This window comes from Indicator indicator, chromosome 35 (assembly GCF_027791375.1).
Source record: "Indicator indicator isolate 239-I01 chromosome 35, UM_Iind_1.1, whole genome shotgun sequence".
NCBI lineage: Eukaryota > Metazoa > Chordata > Aves > Piciformes > Indicatoridae > Indicator > Indicator indicator.
This window is the reverse complement of record NC_072044.1, coordinates 3,268,035-3,290,930: the sequence shown is the minus strand read 5'-3', so window position 1 is coordinate 3,290,930 and position 22,896 is coordinate 3,268,035. Positions and strand designations below refer to the sequence as shown.

At 48.1% G+C, this 22,896-nt stretch overlaps 1 protein-coding gene across 2 annotated transcripts in view; it reads left to right on the top strand.

The window, feature by feature from the left end:
• Positions 1-22,896, top strand: part of SRGAP2 (SLIT-ROBO Rho GTPase activating protein 2) — a 115,108-nt gene that overhangs the window by 76,197 nt on the left and 16,015 nt on the right. The window contains exons 7-17 of one of the 2 annotated variants that reach the window (XM_054395958.1): positions 2,951-3,172; positions 5,304-5,405; positions 6,201-6,398; positions 9,402-9,486; positions 12,683-12,710; positions 14,964-14,994; positions 16,978-17,038; positions 17,732-17,809; positions 20,229-20,363; positions 21,717-21,822; positions 22,475-22,699. In XM_054395958.1, coding sequence (XP_054251933.1) covers positions 2,951-3,172; positions 5,304-5,405; positions 6,201-6,398; positions 9,402-9,486; positions 12,683-12,710; positions 14,964-14,994; positions 16,978-17,038; positions 17,732-17,809; positions 20,229-20,363; positions 21,717-21,822; positions 22,475-22,699 — 1,271 coding nt within the window. Of the gene's footprint in view, positions 1-2,947; positions 3,173-5,303; positions 5,406-6,200; positions 6,399-9,401; positions 9,487-12,682; positions 12,711-14,963; positions 14,995-16,977; positions 17,039-17,731; positions 17,810-20,228; positions 20,364-21,716; positions 21,823-22,474; positions 22,700-22,896 lie in introns of both variants that reach the window. The other variant, XM_054395959.1, reaches the window with a different exon arrangement.

The window sequence follows — 22,896 nt, the reverse complement described above, 5'->3', positions numbered from 1 at the left end:
TGTCCTGAGGTGGGGTGTAAAATATGAAGTCCTGTTTGCCTTCCCAGCCCCACTAGTGAGCTCCCCTTGTGCTTTCCCAACCTTTCCTTCCCAGTCTGGATGTGCTGGATCTTAGGAACAATTTCTGTACTGCAAGACCATGGAAGAGGCTGCCCAGGGAGGTGCTGAGGTCAGCATCTTTGGAGGCATTCAAGGAACATGAGGCCAAGGCATTTGGAGTCGTGGCTGAGTGGCCATGGTGGTGTTGGGTTGATGGTTGGACTTGGATGCTCTTACAGACTTTTTCCAACTCAAACAGCTCTGTGGTTCTCTGTGCTGGAGGGAGGACAAGCAGGTCAGCATGGGTGGGTGTGCAGCCCCCTGGCCTGCAGCAGGAAGGGAACAGCTCCTGTCCCATCCCAGCTGATGCTGCTCCTGGCTGGAATCTTGGCCCAGCTCGTCCCCAGCCTGGCTGCAGGGGATGGTTCTGAACCACATGTGGAGAAGAGCAGCAGCTTTGAGGGGCTGCTGATGCAAGGCAGCCTCCACACGTGCAGATTCTCAATCAAGCCTCTTTTGTGGGATGGTTTTTTGGCTACTTTTTGTTCTTTCTGATTGGATTTAATGTCCTTTAATTGGCTGCTTCCAGCCTAACCAGCAACTGCAGCTTCTTTTCTGCCACAAGACTCCACACCTGCCACAGCTCATTGGCACAGCAGCACATGGTGACAGAAATCCTCTGCAAGCAGGGGATGGTCCAGCACTTGCTGTTTTCTCTCTTCCTCCATTCCTCCTTTTATTTCTCCCTTTTTCCCCTATTTTTCCCTTTTTTCTTTCCTTCCTCCCCCCTTTCTTTCTTTCCTTCCTTTCTCCCCTCTTTCCTTCTTCCCCCCTTTCTTTCTTCCTTTCCTTCCTCCCCCCTTTCTTTCTTCCTTTCCTTCCTCCCCTTTTCTTCCTTCCTTTCTTTCCTCCCCACTTTCTTTCTTCCTTCCTTCCTTTCCTTCCTCCCCCCTTTCTTTCTTCCTTCCTTTCCTTCCTCCCCCCTTTGTGTCTTCCTTCCTTTCCTTCCTCCCCTCTTTCTGTCTCTCCCTTTCCTTCCTCCCCCCTTTCTTCCTTCCTTTCCTTCCTCCCCCCTTTCTTTCTTCCTTCCTTTCCTTCCTCCCCCCTTTCTGTCTTTCTTTCCTTCCTCCCCCCTTTCTGTCTTCTCCTTTCCTTCCTCCCCCCTTTCTGTCTTTCTTTCTTTCTTCCTTTCCTTCTTTCCCCCCCCTCCTGTTTTTCCCCTTTCCCCCCACATTTGCACACAATGATTATGATGAGACCCAAATGATGGCTGAGGAGGAGCTTTCCTGTGCATTCTGCTTACAGAGCAGCCCAGCAATCAGGCAGATGGTCTCTTTCTCTTTGGATATTCTCCCTGCCTGTGTAATCCCACTTGTCATTCCAAGGAGGTGGGTTCCCTTCTCCATTGCTTTATTAGATGGCTGAAAAATAGAGGCTGTTTCTGATCAGCTAATGAAAAATGCCTTTCCCCTTTCTGGAAGCATTGAAGCCTTGGCTGCATGGCCACAGTGGAGATGAAGCTGCTTAATTGTCTTCCAGTGACATCATCCTGGTGGCAGCAATAGCCAGGAAATTTTTGACCATGATCATTTGCTGCTTGAAAGTTGTTGCTCCTCTGTTTCACCCCAGCAGTGAAGTCATCCCAACTGATTGCTGCTTGGTGTTTTGGATGACTCTGGGTTTTATGCCTGTGCTGCACAGGTCATGTTCCTGCTTCCTAAAAATACCCAAGAATGAAGCAGTTTTCTGTGCCTTGGGTGGAACAATTTAGATGCAAATTAACCTTTGCAGATGATCCAAATCCTGTGTCAGGGTGGTACTTGAGCTCGTTGTTTTCTTCTTACTCTGAATTATTCAAGGATTAATTATTTAAGGATTTTTTTTTTTGGGGGGGTGGAGGAGGGGAGGGGAGTGTTTGCAGTGGGAATCAGCAGTTCTGAAAGTAAAGTTAGAATCAAAGAGGCATAGAATGGATTGGGTTAGAAGAGACTTCAAAGATCATCCAGTTCCAACCTCCTGCCATGAGCAGGGATACCTCCTACCAGCCCAGGTTGCTCAAAGCTTCATCCAGCCTGGCCTTGAACACCTCCAGGGAGGAGGCAGCCACAGCCTCTCTGGGCAACCTGTTCCACTGTCTCCCCACCCTCACTGCAAAGAATTTGTCCCTAATCTCCAGTCTCAATCTGCCCTCCTCAAGCTTCAACCCATACAAAGCAGGAAGATTTGGTTCACCCTTTGCACTGGAAATGTCAGAGTAAATCTGTGCTTAGCATTATCTTCCCAATCCAGTAACCTACAAATGCAATCAAAGAAATTAATTGTTCACTTACCTTGGTTTATTTCCCCCCTCCCCTCACAGAAAATGAAGGAGTGTCTGGAAGGCAGGAACCTGATAACACCTCCAGGGAGGAGGCATCCACAGCTGCCCTGGGCAACCTGTTCCAGTGTCTCCCCACCCTCACTGTCAAGAACTTCTTCCTAATGTCCAATCTAATCTACCCAGCTCTAGGTCTCAAACCCTTGCCCTTTTAAAAGAGATGCACTGAACATACTCATTTTTAGGCTACCTTTTGGGGTTTTAACAGCATGAAACAAACTCTGGTACTCCATGAGGCCTCCAGGAGCTCAATGGCTTCAGCTGTACTTGGAGGCTAATTGTAACACGATGGAACTTGATGCTCTTTAAGGACCCCTCCAACTCAAGCCATGCTATGATGTTGAAATTGGTGTGAGATTAGAGGTTGAAATTCTGTTTGGGGCTTGGTCAAGATCACCTCTGTGATCAGTGAGAGGTGTGGGACAGCTGTGGTACCCAGGAGGTCACAATTTGTTACCCCTTTTGGCTTCAGAAGCGTTTTAATTGCCATTTCTTTGCTCATTCATCTGGACTTGTGTGTCTTTTTTCCAGCAGTGCTGTGACCTGGGCTACCATGCTAGCCTCAACAGAGCTCTCAGGACGTTCTTGTCTGCTGAGCTCAACCTGGAGCAGTCGAAGCACGAGGGGCTGGATGCCATCGAGAACGCCGTGGAGAACCTGGATGCCAACAGCGACAAGCAGCGCCTGATGGAGATGTACAACAATGTCTTCTGCCCACCCATGAAGTTTGAGTTCCAGCCTCACATGGGTGACATGGTCAGTTCATGATCCTGCAGCTCTGCCTCTCTGCTTCCTTCCTCTTTGCTAGACAGAGCCACTCAAGGGCCACCTGTGTGTATCTTTGTGCATCTCCACTGTCAAAGCTGGAGAACAAGGAGCAGCTGAGGGATCTGGGGTGGTTTAGTCTGGAGGAGAGGAGGCTGAGGGGAGACTTTCTGGCTCTCTGTAACTCCCTGAAAGGAGGTTGGAGCCAGGCAGGGGTTGGTCTCTTCTCCCTAGCATCAGATGACAAGAAGAAATGGCCTGAAATTGTGCCAGGGGAGGTTTAGGTTGGACGTTAGGAAGAATTTGTTCTAACAGAGTGGTTAAGGATTGGAACAGGCTACACAGGGAGGTGGTGGAGTTCCCATCCCTGGAGGTGTCCAAGAAATGTGTGGCCATGGCACTTGGGGCCAGGGTTTAGTGGCTGTGGTGGTGTTGGGTTGATGGTTGGACTCAATGATCTTAAGAAGTCTTTTCCAACCCAAACAATTCTCTGATTCCACCTTCACTGCAAGTTAAGGCAGCTGGAGGACTTTTCAGTTGTGGCAATCAAAATCTCTCTCTTTGTAGGTTTGTCAAGATGTGGTTTCTCAACTGGGAACTGTTTAAAAGTCACAGAGGCTGCAACTGCTTCTAAATGGCATCACTTGGACAGTGTAATAATTTAGGTCAATTGGTTGGATTTGTAGATTCTCCTCCTGACCACTGAGGAAACACTGGAAGGATGCTCCCTTGCAGCCAGCCTCTTCTTTTGGACTATGAATTATAGCCACTGCTTGAGGCTCCTCTTTGTCTCTTCCCTCTTCAGTGAAACCTTCAGACTACAAATAACCTTCCTGGTTTTATCCTGTGCTTTGGTAATAACCTGGAAGATGGTGGGATGAAAAAGAATGGCCTGCAGAGTGTCATTCACTTAACAGCTCACAGGCTCCCAGCCATTAATCTTGGTCCTTCTCAAGGCCAAATGAGTGTTTTATAAATGCAGGCTGAGCAGCTTGTGGCAGTGGTCCTGCCTAGTACCAGGGTGAATATGTGATGGGTTCTGTGGCTGTGAGTGATGAAACTTCTGTCCTTGACCTCATGGCACACAGCTGTTTTGGTTTTTAATGTTTTTCTTATTAAAAGAAAACACAATAAAACTAAAGGAAAACTGCCTCATGCTGTGAGCTAAGACTAACAAAAGAAATGCCTGGGGTGAAGAATATCTCTAAGAGCATCCAGTCCAAGCAGCAACCCAACACCACTATGGCCCCAAGTGCCATGGCCACAGGTTTCTTGAACACCTCCAGGGATGGGGACTCCACCACCTCCCTGGGCAGCCTCTTCCAATCCCTGACCACTCTTGCAACAAAGAAATTGTTCTTCATCTCCAACCTAACCCTCCTCTGGTTGAACTTGAGGCCATTTCTTCTTGTCCTATCATTAGTTCCTTGGGATAAGAGACAATCCCCACCTCATTCTAACCACCTTTCAGGGAGCTGTAGAGAGCAATGAGGTCTCCCCTCAGCTTCCTCTTCTCCAGACTAATCACCCCCAGCTCCCTCAGCTGCTCCTCCCCAGCCCTGTTCTCCAGACCTTTCCCCAGCTTTGTTGCCCTTCTCTGGACCTGCTCCAGCTCCTCAAATCCTCAGCACTCCAGGGAAGCTCACAGTTCTGGCCTGTTTAACATGTCCCTACCCTGTTTTTTTATTTCTACTCCACTCAGTCCATTAAATAATGAATGGTACTGGCAGCTGCAGTGTGCAGGCTGCTCAGCTGAGTGAGCTCAGCCCCTTGCCCAGCATCCCCCTGACCCAAATTCTTCTTGATGTGCAGCATGATTTAGCCTCCTCTGTGTGATGAAACACCTTCAGACTTTCAGACCACATGCTGAGCTTACTCTAGGTTTGGGTTTTTTTGATGTTGATGTTCTCTCTCTGCTGCCTTTTCAGTCCAGTCAGGAAGGGAGCTGCAGGTTGGTGCAACCTGGCCCTTTCCCACTGATTGAAATCCAGGGCTGCAGAGTTTTATAATGAAGCACTTTGGAAGGTGTTTGCTTGTAATAATTGACTGGAGTAATTGCAATGTTCTTGATGATGTCTTTTTCTTTCCTAGCCCTCTAAAAGTGATGCTGTTTCTCTTCCAGGAGTCACAGATATGTGCCCAGCAACCAGTCCAGAGTGAGTTAGTGCAGAGGTGCCAGCAGCTGCAGTCTCGATTATCCACACTGAAGATTGAAAATGAAGAGGTGAGCCACCAGCACCCCTCTGAGAACTTCCACTGGGGCCTAGTTAAGGAGGAATCTCCTTGCTGTGATCCTTTTAGTGAAGGCTTGTGGTAAAATTCAAGAGGAAGGCAGCTGGGGCCAGCAGTTCATTGGTGATTGATCTCCTGGGCAAGCTGGAGGTGTGGAGAGGATCCTTTCAAATACCTTCATGAACCTGCTCCTCCCAGCTCTGCCCTGGTGAGGCCACATCTGGAGTGTTGGGTCCAGTTCTGGGCTCCCCAGTTCAGGAGAGACAGGGAGCTACTGGAGGGAGTCCAGTGGAGGCTGCAGAGATGCTGAGGGGCCTGGAGCAGCTCTGTGAGGAGGAAAGGACTTTAGTCAGGCACAGAGGATATGAAACCAGTAATAGCTGTTCATTAGAAATAGGCTCCAGGGTACTTCCTACCTGCTCCTTGTGACATACTACCTGCAGTTTTTAAGTGCTCTCATTCATAGAATCACAGAATGGTTTGGGCTGGAAGGGACCTTAAAGACCATCTACTTCCAAGCCCCTGGCATGGGACCTTACAGATGATCTAGTTCCAGTCTCCCTGCAATGTGACTTTAAAGATCATCTGGATCTACTTCCAACCCCCTGGCACAGGACCTTAAAGACCATCTAGTTCCAAACCCTCTGGCATGAGTCACTAAAGATCATGTAGTTCCAAACCCTCTGCCATGAGACCTTTAAGATCATCTAGTTCCAACCCCCTGGCATGGGCAGGGACACCTTCCACTAGCTCAGGTTGCTCATTTTTGCTCTTTCCTGCTGGGCAGGTGAAGAAGACAATGGAAGCTACACTCCAGACAATCCAGGACATAGTCACAATAGAGGACTTTGATGTCTCTGACTGCTTTCAGTACAGCAACTCGATGGAGTCTGTGAAATCCACTGTCTCAGAAACCTTCATGAGCAAACCAAGCATTGCCAAGAGAAGAGCCAACCAGCAGGAGACAGAGCAGTTCTACTTCACAGTAAGGAGTTCATTTTCAGCATTGTGTGATGTGCTTAGAGTTGATGCTCACAGGAGAGGGTGAAAGTGATGCTGCCACCTTAACCAAAATGCCTCTGGGATGGATTTTGAACAGGCAGAGGGAGCAGATTGTGCTTGAAAAACATCTGCCCCAGCACAGAGATCACAGAATCATAGAACTGTGTGGGTTGAAAAGGACCTCTAAGGTCATCCAGTCCAACCATCAACCCAACCCCACCATGGCCACTGAATTGTGTCCCCAGGTGCCATGGCCACAGGTTTCTTGAACACCTCCAGGGATGGGGACTCCAGCACCTCTCTGAGCAGCCTGTTCCAATCCCTGACCACTCTTGAAGCAAAGAAACCTTTCCTAATCTCCAACCTAAACCTCCCCTGGCACAGTTTCAGGCCATTTTCTCTCACTTCATACCAGGCAGAAGAGACCAACCCCCACTTCACTCCAACCTCCTTTCAGGGAACTGCAGAGAGCAATGAAGTGGAAACTGAGGGAAGAGCAGCTATGAGGAGGAAGTTTCCCATTCCTGTGGTGTGGGCTGGGGCTGTGGAGAATCACAGAATGATGTTGGGATACTTCTACAGCTCCAAATTTAGCCTGTGGAGAAAGAGTGGAAAATTTAATTTCTTCTGCATCTAAAAAGGAATTGTCTGAGCAGGAACCTAATAGCTTGTAAATATCAATTTTCAAACTGAATCCAAACTCAAAAGGACATTTAGCTCTTTCATTTTTTTTATTGTTATTATCATCTTCCCATTTCAGCTCACAGAAGCTTTTAATTGAGTCACTGCAATTTTACAAGGTGATAAGAGCTTTCTTTAGTGAATTTCATGCCAGGCTGTATTTTTTTTTTTTTTTTGGGTCCTAAATCAGATGTGTGTTTAACTGTTAGATTCACTCCCATTTCATAAATGCTTCAAAACAGATAAAAATCATTCCTCTTGTGCTGGCTGCTTTGTCATTCCTCTGGGAATCTTTTGCTGTAGAATCAGAGAATGGCTCAGGTTGGAAGGGACCTCAGAGATCATCTCCTCCAACCTCCCTTCCCATGGGCAGGGACACCTCTCACCTAGACTTGGTTGCTGAAGGTTGGAACTGGATGATCTCTAAGATTCTCCCAAATCATTCCAGGATTCTATGAGACCTGGGGAAAGCTGAAGACAAGAACTGTAACATTTCATGAGGAAATGAGGATCCCTTTTTTTTTTGCATTCATTTTTCTGTCTGAATTATTAACTGTCTCAGGGTTCTGAAGTTGCCCTGTGCTGTTTGAAGAGTTTTGTGCTTTTTCTGGTTTGTTTTTGTTGGGTTTTGGTTTGTTGGTTTTTTTTGGGGGGGGGTTGGGGTGGGGAGTGTAAACACATCCTAATTAGAATGTGGACAGCAGAGGATTTTCTGTGCTGCAGCGTGGTGGAGATAAAGAATGTTCTGAAGTGCAGAAGAAGAGATGAAAGAGCTATAAAAAAAAATAGAGTGGGAAAAAGGAGAAAAAAAGAGGGGGTGAAAAAAGAGGGGGGAAAAGGGAAAGAAAAAGAGGGGGCAAAAAGGGAAAGAAAAAGAGAGGGGAAAAAGGGAAAGAAAAAGAGAGGGGAAAAAGGGAAAGAAAAAGAGAGGGGAAAAAGGGAAAGAAAAAGAGAGGGGAAAAAGGGAAAGAAAAAGAGAGGGGAAAAAGGGAAAGAAAAAGAGAGGGGAAAAAGGGAAAGAAAAAGAGAGGGGAAAAAGGGAAAGAAAAAGAGAGGGGAAAAAGGGAAAGAAAAAGAGAGGGGAAAAAGGGAAAGAAAAAGAGAGGGGAAAAAGGGAAAGAAAAAGAGAGGGGAAAAAGGGAAAGAAAAAGAGAGGGGAAAAAGGGAAAGAAAAAGAGAGGGGAAAAAGGGAAAGAAAAAGAGAGGGGAAAAAGGGAAAGAAAAAGAGGGGGCAAAAAGGGACAGAAAAAGAGGGGAAAAAGGGAAAGAAAAAGAGGGGGCAAAAAGGGACAGAAAAAGAGAGGGGAAAAAGGGAAAGAAAAAGAGAGGGGAAAAAGGGAAAGAAAAAGAGGGGGCAAAAAGGGACAGAAAAAGAGAGGGGAAAAGGGAAAGAAAAAGAGGGGGGGAAAGGGAAAGAAAAAGAGGGGGGGAAAGGGAAAGAAAAAGAGGGGGGAAAAGGGAAAGAAAAGGAGGGGGGAAAATAAAGAGCATTTGTAGAGCTATGAAAAATCAGAAGCGAGTGGGAAAAGCAACTGTGCCTGCCTGTGTAATATTCCAGTGAGGGAACAAATCTGACTGTAGAGGATCTGCAGTTGTTTTGTCCCCTGCAAGCCTGTGCCTCACCCAGCGTGGAGGCAGAGCCACCATTTGACAAGGCAAGTGGGGTGAGAGAGGTTAAGTGAGAGAATAAGCACAGAAGCAGCTTTTTAGTTGGTTAAACCAGATTGCTCCCTCAGCTGCCTGTGCATTTCCATCCCACCCCTGCCTGGAGAGGAGAAGCCTTTGTGACAGCTCCTCAGATGTCTTAGAAGATGCCAAAGCTGATCCTGCAGTGGAACAATGGAAATTGCCCTGCAGATCTGTAGGGATCCAGCTTCACATTTACCTGGCTGTGGTCAGAGATTCAGAGGATGGGTTGGGTTGGAAAGGACCTTAAAGCTCATCCAGTTCCAAACCCCCTTGCCCTGGGCAGGGACACCTCCCACCAGCCCAGGTTGCTCAAAGCTTCATCCAGCCTCGCCTTGAACACTTCCAGGGAGGGAGCATCCACAACCTCCCTGGGAAACCTTTTCCAGTGTCTCCCCACCCTCACTGAGAAGAGTTTCTCCCTGATCTCCAGTCTCAATCTGCCCTCCTCAAGCTTCAATCCATATAAAGCAGGGAGCTTTGGTTCACCCTTTGCACTGGAAATGTCAGTGTAATTCTGTGCTTAGCATTATCTTCCCAATCCAGTAACCACAAATGCAATCAAAGAAATTAATTGTTCACTTCTGATCTTGTTTGGTTTGCTTCCCCCCCCTCACAGAAAATGAAGGAGTATCTGGAAGGCAGGAACCTGATAACGAAGCTCCAAGCCAAACATGACCTTCTTCAGAAGACCCTGGGAGAAAGTGAGTCTCAGGCTTGCTCATTACTGCAATTAGCCAGGCTCTTGCACTTGGATTACTGATGCAGAGTGGACAGACTCATGTTTTAGGAATCTGTTTTTTTCTGACCTCCATGGCTGCTTGATTAATGGTGAAGGGAAAATGCTTAATGAATCTCTAATGTGCATCACTTAGTTGTTCAAATGAAGCATTTGCCCACTGGTTCTTCCTGTCCTCTCCTCTCCAGCCAGATTCTGCTTCTCAATAACCTGTGCTGAGCTCAAGCCTTGTGACTCCCACTTGACTGCCTTGCTAGGCTGGTCAGAAGTTTCATTTTCATGGTAGTTCAGCTCTGTGGCTTCAGTGCAGGCCAAGCTGATGTACATGAGCACAGGCTTTGATTAGGGGAACAACAAACAAACTGCAGAGCATGTAAAATATGTTGCCTATCTAGAGGGCATTAGTCAGGGGGCAGCAGCCAGAACTGAATATGGATTTGCTGGTAGTGTCAGAACAAAGGGAGATTTCTTTCCCTTCATGGTATGGGCAAATCCTGTTGGCCAAACAGGCTTAAACTCTGCATCCAAGTTTCCATAGAAACCTGTCTGCCTCCTGTTTGCAGAGGAGAAGGTTTTTAATAGTTTAAATGTCAGGTCAGGGGGGGAAAAAAATGGCTCCACTGGTTCCTGGGTTTAGATGTCAAGAGTAGGGCTCCTGTTCTGATGTGTGACCTAACTGGACTCCCCACAGTTTATGGTGTGCAAACCTTCTGACTGAAAACTGGAGCAGCATGTGGCCTTTGAAGTGCTTTGCTTTCAGTTTGGAAGTGCACCATAAAAATAAAATTGCTTCTTGCTTGCAGTCATTGAAGAGTTTTGTGTTTAGGCAGACCCAAGCCGCTCGCAGGTTTGGGGAGGATGCCTCCATGGGCTTTGAGTTTTACTGCTTGGAGTTGTTTAGGGTTTCTTCAGCTGTCCTGTGGCAAGGGTGGATGAAGCCAAAGATCTGTGTCCTTAGGGTATTTTTTTTTTCTTCTGCCTCTAAATATCTGCAAGTGACACCCATGCTGCCCCTGTGACTAATCACATTCCTGCTTCATAGCTGACCTCTGCATACCGAGACCTATTTCCTCTTAACCTGCCTGCCCCTTGAACCCATCTCAAGCTGTGATGGGGAGGGGGGCAAGGAGAGGAAATGAAATGTGATTTCTGTATTGCTATGTAGATTTGTAAAAGCTGCTTCTGTTTTCCCCTGGCTGCTTGGCAAACCAGAGGGTTCTCAGTCACTGTGTGAAGGGACCCAGTGTGTGTCCGGGTGAGCTCCAGCAGCTCCTGATAAAAATCCCTTCTGTCATCTGCTGAGATCAAAAGGAGCTGAGAAAGGCAGGGTGCAGCTCATCTCCAAAACCACATTAGCAGGTTAATGGTACAAACTGGGGGGACCATGCCTAGACCCAGCCATAAAATGCCACTTAATTGGGAAATGGGCAAATAAAATTCCTTTCACCAGTCCCTGGGGCACAGTTAGAAGCGTGACTGAAAAAATGCTGCATGTCCCTGAAAAAAACAGAAAACAACAAAATTCTATGGCTTTGGTCCCATTTCTATTCTTCCTTGCCCCATCCTCAGGTGAACATTTATTAGCCCTCTTGCAAATTGCCTTAATCTAAAGATGACAAGTTCCAGGCTAGTAAAAACAGCAGCAAGTCTTCCTAGCCACAAGTAATTATGTCCCTGCCTACTGTACACATTTGTCACCCTAATGCAGGAGCCCCCTTGATGTTGTTGCCACAGCCATCTAATTTCTGGAGATGAATATTCTCTGATGGAAATGGGACAGATGGCTGAGGATTCTGCTGCAGAATAACATTTTCATGTCAATGATGCCCTGGTTTGCCTTTGCATGGGGAGAGGAAAGTGGCTATCAAAATGCGTTCAGCTAAGTGGCAGCCATCAGCAGTTAGACCTTCCCCTTGCTCATTCTTCCATCTCCCCAGGAGCAGGAAGGTGGCTTCTCAGCTGTTGTAAAGCAGTAGGGTTTCACTGATGAGGGGTCTGTGTCAGCAAAGGCTTTGGGCTCTAAGGTTCCCAAAGGCACACATTAGGTTTTTTGGTTTCTTACTCCTTGTTGGGCTGTTCTGCAGTCCCAGCGTGGTGGGGGGTGGAAGGAACCTCTGGACACCATCCAGTCCAACCCCCCTGCTAAAGCAGGGCACCCACAGCAGCTTGCCCAGGAGCACAATGGCCAGGGGGTGTTGGAATCTCTCCAGAAAATGAGACTCCACAGTCTCTCTGGACAGCCTGCTTCAGGCCTCCAGCACCCTCACAACAAAGTTTCTCCTGGTAGAGCCTTCTGGTTTCCAGTTTGTGCTCACTACCCCTTGTCCTGCCACTGGGCACCACTGAGGAGAGCCCAGCCTCAGCCTCTTGTCCCCCACCCTTTAGCTCTTGCTGAGCATTGCTCAGATCCCCTCTGGGGCTGTTCCTCTCCAGGCTCAACAGTCCCAGGGCTCTCAGCCTTTGCTCCTTAGAGAGATGCTCCAGACCCCTCAGCATCTTTGTGGCCTCTGCTGGACTCTTTCCAGCAGTTCCCTGTCCCTCTTGAACTGGGGATCCCAGAACTGGTCCCAGTACTGGACACAATGATGCCTACATTCTCCAGCTCCTTGGCCTGGCTGCTTCCCTGCAAACTCAGTGCCAGTTCATTGGATGTTTTTCTAAATATGTTTGTGGAGAAGCTCATCAAACATCTGCCTCCCAAAATAGCTCCATGCCAGCACATTCAGTCTGTGGGCTAACAGATCCCTGAATGTTTTCAGTCTCACAGGGTGGCTTTACAAAGCATCATCTCTTGCCCCTGGGAAGGAGGAGGGCTGGGAGAGGTTGAGGAGCCCATTCCTTTGGCAGCAGCAGTCAGCAATTTGAATGCTGAGGGAACTCATTTTCCAAAACAGTGCTTTCCAAAGAAAGAGTCCTTGGGCAGCCTGAGCTGTTTGCTGGTTTCCTGGCCAGTCATGGTGGAGCTGTGCTGGCTGGGATGGGCTTTGGTGGCCTCTCCTGCAGTGTGCCTGGGGGAGCAGCCATTGTCCAGCTCCCCAGAGCCATCCCCTCCCTCTCCTATGTTTTTTCTCCTCCATGTCCTTCCCAAAGTGCCTTTACAAAGCCATCAGGAGTACTTTTCCATTCCTCTTTTCTAACACTCTCTTTCTTTGTCTTACCAGGTCAGAGGACAGACTGCTCCCTTGCCAGGTAGGTGTGACCTAGGGGGGGCATTTTTTAAGGGAAAAATGATAGAAATTGGTCAGAGCCATTCTAGATCAGCTCCCAGCCCAGGCTGTGTATCTGTTCCATAAGGGATTGATTGATTTGTAGAATCACAGAATCATTTTGCTTGGATGAGAGCTGTAAGATGATGGAGTCCAACCTTCAAGCCAGCACTGCCAGGTCACCACTAAACCACAGCCCTCAGCACCACATCTGTACAGCTCTGAAACTCCTCCAGGGCTGGGGACTCCACCACCTCCCTGGGCAGCCTGTTCCAATCCCTGACCACTCTTGCAGCCAAGAAATTCTTCCTAATATCCAACCTAAACCTCCCCTGATGCAACTTGAGGCTGTTTCCTCTTGTCCTATCACTTGATACTTCAGAGAGCAACCTGGCTCCAACCTCCTGTCAGGGAGTTGGAGAGAGCAATAAGATCTTTGCTCAGCCTCCTTTTCTCCAGACTAAACAATCTCAGCTCCCTGCAATTTGTGAGGGGAGGGTCCCATGGCTCTGTGGGGTTGGTGTAAAAGGGGTTGAGTTCCATCAGTCAGAATAACTCTATCCCAGTGATGCTTTCTGCTCTGCCCTGCATTGGGTGACAGCAGTGGGGAGGTCATGGAGAATAAACTTCTCCTTTATAATTAGGACTAACCACAGAACCATAACTGAGCTGCTTCTGATGGGAATTTTATATCACAGAATAAATCTCCTATCTCCAAACTGATGGATTTCCAAGGGCAGGAGGGATTTGGAGTGGGGCTGTGCAGCATCTCTGCCCTGCTAACAAAAGGGAGGTGCTTGCTGCTGATCCAGAGCCATTACTGCTTTTTTCACCTTCCTTGCAGCAAAGCAAAGCTGACAGGTCCTAATTAGAGCCTGACATCTGCAATAATAAAATATTATTCATCATGAAACAATTTGAAATAGCAAAGAATCATTGCTGCTAATCCTTTCCCATAGACCTTCTTGGATGTGGCAGACCCTGGAAGCTGTTTGGCTTTTTTTTTTCCCCTCTTTTTTTTTTTCTTTTTCATTCAGAATTTGTTGATTTTTTTTTTTAATTTTATTTTTCTATTTTACAAGAGGAATTTCCCCTGAATTAACACATTGCAACAGTCTTTTTTTCAAACTCACACTTCTAATCACCTTATTTATAATTCAGCAGCCATCTGCCCTAGCAGGGAATTGGCTGGGATGATGCATTAGAGCCTCTCTGCTGTTATCTGCTGTGCTAGGATGAGGGGGAATGGATTGAAGCTGGAAGAGGGCAGATTTAGTCTGGAGATTAGGAACAAATTCTTGACAGTGAGGGTGGAGAGGCATTGGAACAGGCTGCCCAGGGAGGTTGTGGCTGCCTCCTCCCTGGGGGTGTTCAAGGCCAGGCTGGATGAGACGTTGAGCAGCTGAGTCTGGCTGAGAGGTGTCCCTGCCCATGGTGGGGAGCTTGGAGGAGATGATCTGTGAGGTCCCTTCCAACCTGAGCCATTCTCTGGTTCTTTGATTCTGTGATTTACATGAAGTCTGAGACAAAGGACAGGGTGTGCTTGGAGATTCAAGGTCATCTTGGGTATGTTTGGGATGTCAAGGGCATTGAAATAACAGCTCCAGGAAATCAGGGAAATGCTGCTGAGGAGAAGAGATGGAATCTTAATTATGTTCTGGATGATCACTGTGTGGTTGGGCTGTCCTGTTCTTAGGCTTAGACTGCAAAGGCTTAGCCTGGCTGCTGTGTGCCTGGGTTTGAGGAGCTTTGTGGTCATTAGTTATTTGAAGTTTTAGCAGAAACTCTTGAAGCAGACCCCAGAGTGGCAGCTGGGAGCAGCACGGGAGGAGCCAGCACGCTCCCACCTGCTTCTCCCCTCTGCAGAGCAGCTCTTCCAGGCAGCAGCTTCAAGCAATTTATAACCAAGTTCATCTTCAGCAAGGAGCCCTGCCTGACAGATTTCCATATGGCTGGAATTAAAATGTCAGGGGTAATCTTCTGTCAAAGCAGGAGACTCCCTTGTGTCTGCTGCAGGTTTTTAGCCATTTAAAGATGCTTAAAATCTTCCTGAAGCTCCCTTAAATTGAAAGAGACTAAGTCATTATGACTGAGTTGTCTATCTGGCTCCTTCTCCTCCTCCAAAGAGTGCATGGTTTGGAATTCTGAGTGAGAAAGGGGCTGGTAGTGGAGGATTATCTTGACTTTTCTGTTTGCTTTTCCCTCCTGCACAAACGGGCGGCTCTGATCCCACCAGCGGCCGGCGCAGCTCCACCATAAGGAAGCAGGTAATTAACATTCCCTTAATAAGGAAACAGAGGAGAGGGAGGATAGGTGGGAAGCAGGCAAGTGTTTTATCCTCCCTCCTTCCCCTCTCTTAGATGAACCTTTTCATTTCCAGAGTGAAACTGCTGCCTCTTCGTGCAGTCGCATCAATAAACCACGACCCACAGGCTTGGCTCAGTCGCTTGGACAAAACAGAGAAATAATTTGACTCTGTGTTTTGAAACCCAACAGCCTTGAGCTGTCTGGGCTCTGGTGGTTTATGGGTTTCATGCTGTTATTTCTTTGTGCCCCTTTTGCCTTTTTGGTTGTTTGTGGTTTTTTTTTTTTTCCACTGGTATCCCACTGCAATGCTGTTAAACCAGTAACTGCTTGCTGGTTGTGCTCGCTTGGCATAAAGGCTTAGAGAGAGTGATGCTTTGTTTCTCTGGCTGGGGTGGATAAGCTCTGACTTTTTAGTACCTGATGAGCTCAAATGTGTTGCTCTGAGATAGGGGAAAACCACACAAAACATGTCTCACTGCTGCTGTAAAGACAAAATTTGGTCTGGAATTCTATTTAGCAGTCTGTCCAGGGGTGCTGCTTTGTAGCTTTTAGGCTCTCGGTATAGCAGAAATGAAAGAAGAGAGCAAGTTGTGGGTTTGGTGTGCAGAGTCAAACCTCTCTTCGTTCTCTGAGCTTAATTAGTGTTCATTTCTGCTCTAAAAATGGGCCTGGCCTGTGCTGGACATTGTGTGTGTGTTTGATGGCCGTTTGCACAAGCAGGTTTGGAAGTGTCTGGTGTCCTGACTCGAGTCTCTGATTGGAAAAGCTGAAAAGCAAACAAATCTGCTCTCAAACACTCATCCCACAGCTCACAGTGACCTCCCTGTAATCCTTTGCAATTTTATTGGGATTTTGTTGGGTTGTTTTGTTTGGTTTGGCGTTTTTTTTTTTTTTTCTCCCTTTCATTGTGACCTAACAATTTAACCCACAACTGCTCCAAGAGGTTCTACCTCTGCTGGGGAGCTTCGCTGTGAGCTCCTCCTGTCAAACTCAACCCCAAGTCTTGAGGGGGGTGATGCTGCTGCTTGGCTGATTAGTAATAAGCATGTCCTCAGGGGCTGGTGGAGTGGCAGGATGGCTTCTGAAGTGTTCTTAATTGGTTGGTGTTGTGCAGCATATAGAAAGCTGGTTCTGACTGGCTGGGGCTAATTAGGAGAGGAATTATTGTCACTGTATGATCGAGTTCTGTGACACTTCAATAAATAACATGCAATAAAAGGAGCCATTAAACCCAAACCAGATAGGAAAAGGGTTGAGCTGGTTTATTTTTATATAAACATCTATCTCTTTCTCTTTTTTTGGTTGGGCTGACTGTCATCTCTCTGAGCTGATGGAGATCTGCTGCTGTAGCATCCTCCCAAGTGAACACTGGGAGATCAATTAGAGGCATTGCTGCCCCAACACTGCTGTAGGAGAGGCTGTGCCTGAGCGGGAACAAGTTGTAATCACATCATCATTTTAATCACTGCCATCTGACCTTCAGCAAATTGCAGCACTTGTGTTTGCTGAGCTGCTCTTCCCTCAAAATGGGAGGAATAACTGCAGATGCTGCAGAAATTGTCTGCAAAGTCATCTGGGTGCCTGTTGAGCAGAGAGCAGGGAGGTGTAAAGGCTTCTTCCCATGCTGAAAATCTCCATTAATGCTGTTTTAAGCTGGAAAGTGGCAATCTAGGAGATGGAATGGGAGCTGTGTTTGGGTCATGGCCTGACAATGTTTTCTCCATGAGCCAGGTACCCTTGTGGTTCACCTTATTTAGTGGTTTGTGACCACTGGGTGCTGATGTGCAATTTACTAAACACATCTGGAAGTGCATGGAAGGAGAAAAGTGGCAGAGCAGAGGACAAACTGGCTTGCTAACTGGGTCTTGGTTTTCCTTTTCCTCCACTTTTCCCATCACTCTGTGTTCTGACAGCTGCTCTTGTTTCAATTTCTCTTTGCACAGGATTCCTCCCAAGCCATTCCCCTGGTTGTGGAGAGCTGCATAAGGTTCATTAGCAGACATGGTGAGTGGCCAGAGGGGGGCAAGGGAGCTGGGGGAGGGTCTGGAGAAACAGGGCTGGTGAGGAGCAGCTGAGGGAATTGGGGTTGTTGAGTGTGGAGAAAAGGAGGCTGAGGGGAGACCTCATTGCTCTCTGCAATTCCCTGAAAGGAGGCTGGAGCCAGGTGGGGGTTGGGCTCTTCTCCCAAGGAACAAGTGATAGGACAAGAGAAGATATCCTCGAGTTGCACCAGGGGAGGCTTAGGTTGGATGTTAGGAAAAAATTCTTTCAATCAAGAGTAGTCAAGCCCTGAAATAGGCTGCCCAGGGAGGTGGTGGAGTCCTCAGTCCTGGAGGGGTTTCAAAGTCATGGAGATGTGGTGCTGAGGGCCATGGTTTAGTGGTGACTTGGTGGTGCTGGGTTAATGGTTGGACTTGGTGATCTCAAAGGTCTCTCTTCCAACCAAAGCTATTCCGTGAGCAAAAGGAATCCTGTGGTGTTCCTATCAAATGATCAGTGATGTGGAAGCTCTGAGTGACTCAGGACATGGTGCTGGTGCAGAGGAATCCCAGAGAGAGGTGTTCCAGGCCAGGCTGGATGAGGCCTTGAGCAGCCAAGTCTAGTTGAGAAGCATCTCTGCCCATAGTGGGGGAGGTTGGATGATCTCTGAGGTCCCTTCCAACTGAAACCAATCTATGACCTCTTACTGTCCTCCAGGTTTGCAGCACGAAGGAATCTTCAGAGTGTCTGGGTCACAAGTTGAAGTTAATGACATCAAAAATGCATTTGAGAGAGGTAAGGAAGATCCTTTCCAGGAGCCCAGGAATTACTGCCAAATCTGTGCACTTGTTTCAGAGCTCTGACCTGGGCTGTTTGGGCTGCAGCTGGCTGTGTTTTTGTTCCTCTTGATTTGTGTCTCCTCTGTGAGCCCAGCCCAAACCACCTCCCCAGTGCTCATTAACCTTGCATGCTGGGTTGTTTGGCATTCTGCTTTATCTTCCAGAGCATAATAAATATTCTGAATTCAATCTTCTCTCGCCTCTGAGAGCTTATTGATTATTTGTAACACTTCAGGATAGAGAGAATTTCATTATTGGCTGTAACTGCATTTTCCTACCTTGCTCTTGGTGCCTGGGCTGCCTGCTAGAGGATGAAATTTGCTGCTTTCCACGTTCCTCAGGCACAACTTGGCCACTTTTATTCCAAATATCAGCAAGTGAGGGGAGTCAATTTCAAGAGACTGTTAATTTGACATGGCTTTTAATAGATTTGATTTCCTAAGTGAGGAGGAACCATGCCACACAAAGGCAAAGAGCAGCTGGGAGCCTCCTGACTCATCAGCATCTTGCTGGGCTGCACTCCCTGGCAGGGCAGGTTGGGAAAAGCTGGCACTCCAGGCAGCCTTTGCAGCACATCTGAAAGCAGAGCTTTTGTTCAATCCCTCAGTTAACACAAAGCGAGAGGAGACCTGAAGGGAGACCTTGGCACTCTGCAGCCCCCTGAAAGGAGGTTGGAGTGAGGTGGGAGTCAGTCTTTCCTCCCTAGAAACAAGAGGAAATGGCCTCAAGTTGCACCAGGGGAGGTGTAGGTTGGATAGTAGAAGAAACTTCTTCATTGAAAGGGTTCTCAAAGACTGGCACAGGCTGCCCAGGGAGCTGGTTGAATCCTCAGACCTGAAGGTGTTTAAGAGGCAGAGATGTGGTGCTGAGGGCTGTGAGCCAGTCTTGGTAGAGTTACAGAAGGGTTGGACTCAATGACCTTGAAGGCCTTTCCCAACCAAAGGAATTCTGTGATGCTAAGCTTCTAATCCATGACTCTGGAAGAATACAGTCAGGGTGTTCTATGCTTGCTGCTGAGAGAGGTGAGCAGGAATTAATCAGGCCTAGCAGGTTCCTTTTGCTTTTGGGAAGAGAGAAGTTTAGTGACCAAAAACATGTGAAGTGTGGCTTCTAATTGCATTTGCCTTCAGCTCCATCTGCCTGCAGTTCAGTATCTGAAGGGGACCTACAGGAAGGCTGGGGAGGGACTGTTGAGAAGGGCCTGTGGGGATAGGATGAGAGGCAATGGATTGAAACTGAAGCAGAGGAGATTCAGGTTGGACATCAGGAGGAAGTTCTGCACAAGGAGAGTGGTGAGACACTGGAACAGGTCACACAGGGATGTGGTTGAGGCTCCATCCCTGGAGACATTCAAGACCAGACTTGCTGTAGCCCTGGGCAGCCTGATCTGGTTGGAGGTGTCCCTGCTGAGTGCAGGGGGAGGTTGGACCAAGTTGCCCTTTGAGGGTCCCTTCTGACCCTCTGCAATCTGTGAATCTGTAAATGCAGAAATAAAAAGGTGATTTTTGGGTTTTAGTGGAGGTTTTTGGTGCTTGTTTCTGTCAAACATGCCCCAGAGAACTGCCAAAGCAAACAAGAACATCCCTGCAGTTTCTTACCTCATCCAGAGCCCTTGATGGTTGTTAATATCAAAGCTAAAGCTGCAGTTTGGAGTGGCCCATTTATTATCTCCTGTGTTCCCAAGCTTTGGTAATTCCAGTCACATAATGGATATGGATAGCTGCAGTTGGAGGATTGCCCCATCATTAGATCTCATTATAGCTGATCAGGAGTTTTCCCTAAGGAACAACTCCTTAAGTGGGATTCCTTTCATTTGGAATCCAGGACATAACTGTGGTGGATCTGCAGCAACAAATTCAGCTGTCCCAGGAACAATTCTCCCCCCACCCAGTTCAACCTCAGGTGTCTGTGCCCTGCTGAGCCAAGCTTAGCATTGTCAGTGGCCTCTTCCATCTCCACTGACTCTGCCTTGGCTCCAGTTGGGAGTTTGCCTCCCATGGTGGAGCTGGGAAGTTCGCACCCCCCCAAAATATCTGGAGCACAGAGCCTGAAGTGTTACTACTGCTGGAGGAGTGGGTGAGAGCCAGGCCCTCCTGTGGCAGACTGGCTGGAAAGCTGCCCCAGATCTCCTGGGAGTGCTGTCAGAGGCTTCCCTGCTCAGCTGGGATGCACAGGAGACCTCTCTCCACCTCACACAGCTTGGTGTGCAGTTGGGGGAGGTGGGATTTGTGCTGCATGAATGTTTTTTGGTTTTTATTTTTTCTTTCCTCTCCAGCTGAGGTGCATCCTTCAGTCTGATACTTTCTCTCCAGGAGTCTCATCTTTTGTTTGTTTGTTTGTTTTCCTTGCCTGCTTTTCTTTTCCTGGCCCCAAAGGGGAAGATCCATTGGCTGGGGACCAGAATGACCATGACATGGACTCAATAGCAGGAGTTCTGAAGCTCTATTTTCGAGGGCTGGAGCACCCTCTCTTCCCTAAGGACATCTTCCATGATCTGATTGCCTGTGTCAGTAAGTACATAAAGATCTGAAAGGAAATGGGATTCATTTTCCTCATCTCCCACTTTTCTCTCCTCTCTTCTTCCTTTGTTTGCCTGGCTCCAAAATAAGCTTTTTGTGGTTAACTTTGGGTTTGTGTTGTGCTGGTAGCTTGGTCTCTATTAGCCACAGTCTAGCTGACAGCCACTCTTCTTCTGCTAGAATGGAAATTCTTCCTTTTTTTTTTTTTTTTTTCTGAATGAACAGGGAGATGGGAAGGAACAGAGAGAGGAGGAGATGGGAATGCCCAGATTGTAAGGGCTGTGTCATGGAGGTTTCTGAGATGGTTCTTTGTGACAGGCTTGCTCTTAAACCAGAACAAACCAAACCCTTCCACTCCTGAAAAATAATCTTGCAGACCTCTCATCAATCAGAAGGTGTCAGAAGTGCCCTCTTGGGAGCAGAGATTATCCTCTGGGCTTCCCCTAGATAGCTTACACAGTGTCTGTGTTGTCTGCTGCTCTGCTCTCACCTTGTCTTCAGCTGGCAGAGTGGTTGTCATGTACCTTTTAGCTTCAGAACCATCTATTGATTCCTGCTAAAGGCTATCAATCATCAGGGCAGTCACAGTCCAGCTGCTAACGTTTCTGCTGGTTTCTAAAGGTGCTTCTGGCAAGCAGAGGGCTGTTTGTGGGTGTTTTGTGTGTGACCAACCTCATTTTAAACGGCCAAGTCCCTCAGAATGGGAGAATGATTCCATTGTCCACGGAGTGAAATGGCTTCTGCGGTGGCAGCCTTTGAAGCCAAGCAGGAGATAACTGCTCCTAAAATGCCTCGTGGTTTTCTTCTCCTGATAAATGCATTTTGCAGAGCTGAATTCACATTGTACTAAGAGGGGAAAAAAAAAAAAAACAAACCCTCTGCTTTCAAATAAGATCTCCCTTCTGAGCTGATTTATGCTGCCCACTTAGTTCTCAGTGGGCTGCTGCACGCAGAGCTCTTTGCCTCACCCTGCAACTATGTTCGTTCTCCTCGGAGGGCTATACAATCCCTGCTTGAAACACCCACCTTTCCAGCTCAGCTTCAAGGAGCTCTTGTGCCAGAACTCTTCAAACAGATGACATCCACTGCTCCCACGCTAGGAACAGGCTTGCAGTGCAGTCTCACACTTTCAGGGACCTCCATTGGCAAAGGCTTCACCAGAGGGTTCCGCAGCCTTCGCTGTCCCCGTGCTGGGCCGCGCTGGGGGAATTGGGCAGATCCTTCCTTCTTCCTGCTGCTGTACTCCTGGTTGCCCTCCTGAGGGCTCTTCAGAGGAACCATCAGGGTGTAGTGGTGGGGGGTGTGGGGCTGGGGTGACTCTGTGGTGCTCTATCTTCCTTCCAGCAATGGACAACTTGCAAGAGCGAGCTCTGCACGTCCGCAAAGTGCTGCTGAACCTGCCGAAGACCACTCTGATTGTCATGAGATACCTCTTTGCTTTCCTCAACCAGTGAGTATCCTGCAGAGCACCATGGCCCTGCTGCAGCACCTGGGGTGAAGGTGAGAAGTGGCAGAACCAGCCTTGCCCTTGCTGCAAGGCCAGTTGAGCTCTGTAAATGCAGACCCAGAGGTGTCGTGTGCCAGCCTGTGAGGTATAAACAGCAGAAAGCTGGGGGCTGTGCAGCCTGGAGAGGAGAAGGCTCCAGGGGCACCTTAGAGCTGCCTTCCAGTACCTGCAGAGATCCTCCAGGAAGGCTGCAGAGTGACTTTTCATGAGGGTGTCTAGAGACAGGACAAGGGGGAATGCTTTGAATTTGAGGGAGAGCAGATTTAGACTGGAGCACAGGAAGAAGTTCTTCAGTAGGAGGGTGGTGAGACTCTGGAATAGGTTTCCCAGAGAGGTTGTGGCTGCCTCCTGCCTGGAGGTGTTCAAGGCCAGGTTGGATGAGGCCTTGGGCAACCTGGGCTAGTTGAGAGGTGTCCCTGCCCATGGGGAGGTTGGAGTAGATGATCTCTGGCGTCCCTTCCAAGCTGAGCCATTCTATGAAAACCCAAAGCAAACCTTCCCAGCTCAGCTCTGTGTTCTCCAGCAGATGATGATGATGATGATGATGATGATGATTTCTGCTCATAGCTCTCCTCCCCACTCCTGTCTTTTGCAGTTTATCTCAGTTCAGTGAAGAGAACATGATGGATCCCTACAATTTAGCCATCTGCTTTGGGCCAACACTGATGTCTGTGCCTGAAGGTCACGACCAAGTCTCTTGCCAAGCTCACGTCAACGAACTGATCAAAACCATCATCATCCAACATGAGAACATCTTCCCAGGCCCAAGGGAGCTGGAGGGTCCAGTCTATAGCAGAGGTGGAAGCACTGAGGATTACTGGTATGATGTGTAGCACCAAGGAGAAGCTGAATGGCTGGATAGCTATTTCTGACCAGCCTGCTCCAGGCATGCCTTCTGCCTGGGCTCATTCTGCACCTGAGCATCTGGCCCAGCCTTCCCCAAGTGTGTTTTGTGGAAGGGAAGATGCCTCTGGTATCCCTGGAGAGCCATCAGCTCAGAGAAGCTGGTAGAAAGTA